The 7931-nt window shown below is 39.6% G+C and overlaps 1 protein-coding gene across 8 annotated transcripts in view; it reads left to right on the forward strand.

Annotated features, from left to right (window-relative positions):
- Positions 1–6836, forward strand: part of LOC101852476 (membrane-associated protein Hem) — a 64565-nt gene extending 57729 nt beyond the window's left edge. For 6 of the 8 annotated variants that reach the window (XM_035969962.1, XM_013082967.2, XM_035969966.1 and 3 more), the window contains 5 exons: positions 1683–1767; positions 2450–2560; positions 3972–4084; positions 5601–5690; positions 6298–6836. In XM_035969962.1, the coding sequence (XP_035825855.1) occupies positions 1683–1767; positions 2450–2560; positions 3972–4084; positions 5601–5690; positions 6298–6411 (513 nt within the window). In that variant the 3' untranslated portion in view covers positions 6412–6836. The remainder of the gene's footprint in view (positions 1–1682; positions 1768–2449; positions 2561–3971; positions 4085–5600; positions 5691–6297) is intronic. The other 2 variants (XM_035969964.1, XM_035969965.1) reach the window with 2 other exon arrangements.
- The last annotated feature ends 1095 nt before the right edge of the window (positions 6837–7931 follow it).

A 7931-nucleotide genomic window follows, 5' to 3' on the forward strand; every position in this document is an offset into this window, starting at 1 on the left:
CCCCCTCCCCCCCGTATTCCCACACTCACTCCTCTCCCACTTTTTAGTCTTGAATTCAGCAACTCTCTTACCAGAGTATTATATGAAATGTGACACAAAACTCCATGGCTTATCGAAATGATCCTTTGCTTTAACAGACTTCTATTCTTGTGCTACTACTCTACTATACCCCAGGTCTGGCAACCATGAACACCTGGCAGGCCGGTTGATACTGTAAACTCAATCTATGGTGGCACTATGGCCGTTTATTTGATTAAAATTAAAACAGAAGTGGTTATCAGTAGTAGCGTAAACAGTCATAGTATCTCACCAGTGACTATTTGTGAAGCGTGCTGACAAAATGAGTTACTGCTCGGATTCAATCCTTAAGGAAATAGCTACATCAAGCTTATAGGTGATGTTTTTACAATTTATAAGTATGAAATAGCAAAAGACAGGTTATAGTTAAAGAATATGGCATCAATAGAAAATCTACAAATTTGACCTCAGTGTAGATTTTTGGCCAATATCTCCATTTGTGGATTGCGAGAAGTAACTCATTTTGTCAGAATGCCTCACATTTATATTTTAAATTTAATTTTATTTGCAGACGAAGGCACTCTCACTGACATAATTCTTAATAATGTATATTCACTGCTTGGAATAATTCACACATCTCATGCTTACCCCCAGCCACATACCCCCACCAACCCCCAAAATGAGTATTTGAATATTTTATCTTATTCTATTTACTTTTTAAAATATTTATGGAGACCTTCGATTTTTCACAAATTGTTGGTATGAAATGCTCACATGTAAAATAAAACATCTGCTTTTTATAAGGACAAGAATGGTTTGGTTTTGTAAGTAATCTACGTTTTAGGAGATGATAGTTCACTATCACAGAGTGTAAGTCTTTCATTTTCTCTGTAGTAGTAAGCTGTTTCCATATAGTAAGTATTAAACTTTGAAGTTTTCATTCCTCGTATTGCAGCAAAGGTTTTTCGTTCCTGTCACTGTTTATTCTTCAATGTTAACGACTTCATATACTTTTCAGTTCAGTTCATGGAAAAGTAAGAGTAATGCTTCCCTGTGGGTAGTTTGTTTTTTGTTTTTTTTGGGGGGGAGGGGGTTGTTTTTTTCCCTGGTTTTGCAATAATCCGAAGTGGGAAGTGTAAACTGACAGAAAAGAAACATGTGTCTGCAATAGCACCTGTCAAGCAGTATGAAGCAGAAGTTTGTTTGAATTGATGACAACTGTCCATTTGTAGAAAAGTCTTTTGGTCTTATTGTGTTGCAAGTGCCGTAAAACACTTACTAAAACTAAACGAAAAAGTCTTTGATTTAAAGAGGAAGTCTCTCTCTGTTTCATGTTGGCGAATTACCCATTTTGGCCCAGGTAATGAACTTGAAATGTTGGAAATATTACAGCTGTTTCAAAAGTAATTGTTGGTGGTAGGCTAGTTCTCTGGTGTGGTTTGCTCCTTCTTTCCTATCAAATATCTACCGTCTTTATCTCTCCTCTTATTTTCTCTGTATGTTACTCTCAAGTAACACCTCTAATCTTCAACACCTCTAATCTTCTGCACTTATCGTACGACCTATTTGTGACGCAAAAGTGCTGTAAAACTCTTACTAAAACTTAAAACCGAAAAAAAAGTCATCATTTTCCTTCTCTGTGTGTTTTTCCACCGATCGCCTAGGTGGTGAATGAGTTAGCGTCTTCGGCCGGGGAACGCTGCAGTGTGGATCCAACCCTGTGTAATGCCCTGCGCACTTTGAAGAGTGGTGAGACTGTTTAAGTACCGTACTGCATATCAGGATGTTTTTCATGCCTACCAAATTGTCTTATTGTGTTGATGGGGGTTTAAAATAACTTACATTTTTTTTTTAAAAGCAACTCCATCTCAGTCAATGTTCTTCACTTTAGCTCTTGCACAAAGGTAAATGGATAACTCCATCAATGTTCTTCTCTCTAGCTCTACCACAAAGGTAAATGGATAACTCCATCAATGTTCTTCTCTCTAGCTCTACCACAAAGGTAAATGGATAACTCCATCAATGTTCTTCTCTCTAGCTCTACCACAAAGGTAAATGGATAACTCCATCAATGTTCTTCTCTCTAGCTCTACCACAAAGGTAAATGGATAATGCTTCTCTCTAGCTCTCCTACAAAGGTAAATGGATAATGCTTCTCTCTAGCTCTACCACAAAGGTAAATGGATAATGCTTCTCTCTAGCTCTCCTTCAATAACTCCAACTCTCTCCGTGGGTGGTTGGCGGGTGCTCTGGTGTGGTTTGCTTCTTCTTTCCTATCAAACATAACTATCGTCCTTATCTCCCTTTCTTCTTTTTTATGTTTGTTACTCTCTTGTAAAACCTCTAATTTTCTGGCGCTCATTTGACCTTATGTAGTTGCGAGCGCCGTAAAACCTTTACTAAAACTAAAAAACAACTCTGTTCTTGACAGAACATGCGGAGGATGAGTACACCATCGCTTGTCTCCTCTTCGTTTTCGTCGCTGTGTCCATTCCTAAACTGGCTCGTATGGACTTGTCTGTCTTCAAGGCTGCCCTGGAAGGTAAGTTGACCTTTTGAGTGTGTCATCATTTTTGTAATTCTTTGCTATGATTGTTGTATTATTTTTGCCATTTTCTAAGGTTTATTATTGTGGGTGTTTGGCGGGTGCTCTGGTGTGGTTTGCTCCTTCTTTTCTATCAAACATCTATCGCCTTTATCTCCCCTCCTTTTTTATGTTTGTTACTCTCTTGAAACAACTCTAATCTTCTGGCGTTCATATGACCTTATGCAGTTACGAGCGCCGTAAAACCCCTACTAAAACTAAAAACTAAAAGTTTATTATTAGTATAATTACAGTATAACACAGATAGCTCGAATTCGTCGGGACTGACCTCGGTAGTTTGAGGGATCCGTAGTTCGAGGGATATCTTACAAAAGATAAAGAAGAAGAAAAAAACGGGACCGCAGGCACAGTTCAATGGATGTGTGATTTTCTTTTGAAACTTCTGTGTTCAACCTATCTGTTAGGCAGTAATAGTATACTTGTGTGTCTTTTCTTTGTGTGCCAGTACAGAAAAAATTTAACAGTTACAGTAGTAATTGTAATAGTATGTATGCCTTTTCTTTGTGTCCCAATACCTTAAACATTTCAGAGTTACAATAGTGATTATAATATGTATGTCTTTTCTTTGTGTGCCAATACCTTAAACATTTCAGAGTTACAATAGTGATTATAATAGTATATATGGCTTTTTTTTTGTGTCCCAATACATGAAATAGTTCAGAGTTACAGTAGTAATTGTAATATGTATGTCTTTTCTTTGTATGCCAATATATGAAAAAGTTCAGAGTTACAGTAGTAATCATAATAGTAGATGTCTTTTCTTTGTATCTCCAAACATGAAAAAAGTGCTCTTTCAACACGCAAGGGATTCTACAATTTTACTCATCCGATTTGAGGGTGTTACCTTAAAACGGCTATGATGATTTAGTCAAATATTGATGGATTTGTTTGTGTGAGCACTCAAACTATTCATGATTAGACAGAGAATCACAATGCGGTTGAAAATAGATTGTAATGTAGCTAGCATAGGACCAGGTGTAGATCTAGATCTTGACAAAATTGGTACCCCCCAATCGCCACTTCAGAGGCGATTTGCTGAAACGGGGCTCCAACAGCGCCACTTAATTGGCAATCCGCTGAAACATAGAACCAAAAATTCCACTGAAGTCGTGAGTCGCTGAATTGCAGAACCAAAAACGCCACTTAATTGGCGATCCGCTGAAACTGAAACATGGACGGAAAAGCGACACTTATGAGGTGATTCGCTGAAATGGGGATCCAAAAATGCCACTTTCTTGGTGATCCACTGAAACATAGAACCAAAAATGGCACATACGTGGTGATCCAGAACCGAAGAATTAAACAGGAATAACACAAGTTTGTGCATGGTTTCCGTCTTATTCTCCAGGCCACATGAACAACTGCCACTGTCTTGCCAAGAGCATCAACGGTCTGGCCGGAGCTCTCTTCTCCCTGTACGGTCCAGGCGACACCGATCTCCGACTGCAGGAGTTCCTGGCGGTGAGTCACCTGTTTACTTTGTTCCTGATGCTGTGTTTGTTATACTGTGTCTTGTAATTAAATTCCTGCGTGTGGTTGAATGATGCATTTGATGTGAATGTACATTTTGTCAGCTTTACTTCTCTTTTCATATTGAATTTTAATGAGAGTAATATATAATTTAAATTTTTAATGTATACCTTCATGTGTTTTTACGGTCCTGTACAGCGAAGAAAAATTTCCCTCTGGGATAATAAAGTATTATCTCATCTTATCTTATCTTATCTTATACTATATCTGAGTAGGTTTTACATTATCCTGTCTTTATATGTTACTCTCTAGTAAGACCTCTCATCGCCAGCACTTATATGACTTAATTGTGCTGTGAGTGTCGTTAAACTCTTACTGTGGGTGGTTGGCGGGTGCTCTGGTGGGGTTTGCTCCTTCTTTCCTATCAAACACCTCTCGTCCTTATATCTCCCCTCCTTCTTTTTGGTGTTTGTTACTCTCTTGTAACACCTCTAATCTTCGGCACTTATATGACCTTATTGTGTTGCAAGTGCCGTAAAACTCTTACTGAAACTAAAATTTACTTTATCCTGTCTTTGTGTGTTACTCTCTAGTAAGACCTCTCATCATCAGCACGTATATGACTTAATTGTGTTGTGAGTGTCGTAAAACTCTTACTAAAGCTAATCTAAACTGACAGTCTCCACAGTGTGAGCTAGTTTATTGGATGTTTTCTACTGTCGTACAAATTTCATACCTCTCAAACTTTGAAAAAAATAATGCGGTCAAAACCGTGTAAGACGGCCACCCATTGTGTGGAGAAAAAAGCTGTATTAGACAAGACAGGTGCCCGCTTTACACAGCGTCTTTATGATGTAAAAAAATATGCAAGTGACTAAATGGGAATTGGCCGTTTGTACAGGTGATTGTCTTATACAAGTGATTGTTTTATACGGGTGGCTGTCTTACTCAGTGTCATTATAATGTAAAAATTACACAAGGGACTAAATGGAAAATGGCTGTTGATAGAGGCAATTGTCTTATACAGGGGATTGTCTTATACAGGTGATTGTCTTATACAGGTGGCTGTCTTACTCAGTGTCATTTATATGTAAAAATTACACAAGGGACTAAATGAGAATTGGCCGTTTGTACAGGTGATTGTCTTATACAGGTGATTGTCTTATACAGGTGGCTGTCTTACTCAGTGTCATTTATATGTAAAAATTACACAAGGGACTAAATGAGAATTGGCCGTTTGTACAGGTGATTGTCTTCTGCAGGTGGCCATTAGAGCAGGTTGGTGGGTGGTTAGCAGGTGCTCTGGTGTGGTTTGCTTCTTCTTTCACTATCAAACATCTATCGTCCTTATCATCTCCCCTTCTTCTTTGTTATGTTTGTTACTCTCTTGTAACACCTCTAATCTTCTGGTGCTCATATGACCTTGTGCAGTTGCGAGCGCCGTAAAACCTCTACTAAAACTAAAGAGCAGGTTTGACTGTATTTTTGTGTCTCCATTACCTTCCAGCTCGCCTCGTCCAGTCTTCTCCGTTTGGGATTTGAAAACGACAAAGACACGGTGAAGAACCGAGACTCGATCTACGTGCTTCTGGACCAGGTAATGTTGTGGGACCAATGCTAACATAGATAGATGTGTCGATATATAGCTCAGTTTTACCCTATCCGTACGCCCTGGGCTCATTTTGTACCCCCGGGGTTGTATTCTTCACATTTTAGAATAGTTCTAGTTCAAAGATCTGTTTGGAACTTTCAGTATTTCTCATAAAATCATTTTGAAAGACTGCTATGCAAAGCGTACAGATCGGATTAACGAGTAAATTTCCTATTTGGAAAGTGGTGGCACAGAGTTCCCCACGTCGTATGGATACAATAGTAAAACACGACGTACGGATAGGGTTAATATCATGTCTCAGGCATAGCGCAAATGTTCAAATGACGGGGAGAGGGGAACTACTCTGAAATAACTGATGATGATGATAATAATAATAATAAAGATCACTTCTAACGTGCCCACTCCTTGGTGGTTCTAGGGCAGTCGCAATAAAATAGGAGAAAGTTGACAGTCTAAATGCCAATATCTTCATTTTTTTATTGCGAGAAGTAACTCTTTTTGTCAGCACTCCTCACATTTCAATATGTGATGTGTGACTCATCTTGTCGTGTTGCTCCACAAATTGCGACTGACTTGTGTGATTTTGTCTCAGATTGTCCAAGAATCTCCCTTCCTGACCATGGACCTCCTGGAGTCGTGTTTCCCCTACGCTCTGTTGAGGAACGCCTACCACACGGTGTACAAAGCGTCCGCTGCCGACATGTGAGGATACAACGTACGACAAGTCTATGGAAGCCGACATGTGAGGATACAACATACAACAAGTCTATGGAAGCCGACATGTGAGGATACAACATACGACAAGTCTATGGAAGCCGACATGTGAGGATACGACATACGACAAGTCTATGGAAGCCGACATGTGAGGATACAACATACGACAAGTCTATGGAAGCCGACATGTGAGGATACAACATACGACAAGTCTATGGAACTGTTTCATTATTATTTCTAATCTTATCCGAAGCAATGACGTATGATGATTATTTTGAGCCTGAGATTCACTCCACCAGCTAGGAATTCTTGTGTGTGACTTCTCGTAGATTGTGCGTTTTTCTTTTCTGTCTCTATCTTTTATTTTATTTTTCTCTCTCTTTCTTTTCTTCTTCTTCTCTTTTTCTCGTTCTCTCTCTCTCTCTGTTTGTCTGTTTGTGTGTGTGTCTCTCTCTCTTTGTTTCTCTCTGTCTCGCTCTGTCTTTGTCTCTCTCCCCCACTCTCTTTTTCTCTCTCAATCTCCTGTTCACTCTCCCTCTCCCTCCCCTTTCTCTCTCTCTCTCTCTCTCTCTCTCTCTCTCTCTCTCTCTCTCTCCCTCCCTCTTCTCTCTCTCTCTCCCTCCCTCTTCTCTCTCTCTCTCTGCTAATCATGTTTGTCTGCGTACGCCTCCCTGTATTCATCTTTTCATCCTCCTTTCACATACTCTTCCCTATATATATATAATCGGATGAACAATCCCCACACAATCGCACGCACACACATCCTCACAGTCACAGATGCTCAAACTAACTTACTTCACACAGCACAAAGGGACAGGTTTGTGTAAGTCCTTGCTCAATCATTCACACGGAAGTGGCATTACAAAAACGCCCCGCTGTATTTTTTTTTCCTTTAAAAAAAATTTTTTTGATCACCACTCTTTTTTTTTTTCTTTTTTTTTTTATCACCACTCTTTTTTTTTTTTTTTGATCACTCTTTTTATACAGTATAAAACTTTTCCTGCACATCCTACATACAGCACATTGCTCAGCCCGTGTAACCTCTGTTTTCTGTCACGGGCTCATACACAAGTGACACATCCAGACTGAGTGAGTTTGATGTTTTTTGCCTGAAGTCGACAAACTGTTGTCAGTGCCATTTATTTCACTCGGTGGATGATTGGAGGCGAACTAGTCACTAGTTCTTTGCTGTGCCTCTTTTTCGTCTATCTATCTGTCTATCTGTGGGTGGTTGGCGGGCGACTTTCTGTCGCTCGTGCTATCAATATCATCCTTTCATTTGTTGCTGGTTGAACTCTTTGCGGTCACTTGGCGCAGTAATGCGCCGGTGAAAATTATCCGTTCCGGTCACCTGGCACAGCTCTGCGTCAGGTCGGAGAAGTCCGTTGAAGTCACTCTCCTGGTTTTGGTGACCAGATGGGGTATTTTGTACTGCAGGCTGTGTGACTGCAAAGTGTGAATAGACATTTGTATGAAGTGCAAATAATCTTACTGATGCACCTACGATTATTG

This window comes from Aplysia californica, unplaced genomic scaffold (genome assembly GCF_000002075.1).
Source record: "Aplysia californica isolate F4 #8 unplaced genomic scaffold, AplCal3.0 scaffold00202, whole genome shotgun sequence".
NCBI classification, from domain to species: Eukaryota; Metazoa; Mollusca; class Gastropoda; order Aplysiida; family Aplysiidae; genus Aplysia; species Aplysia californica.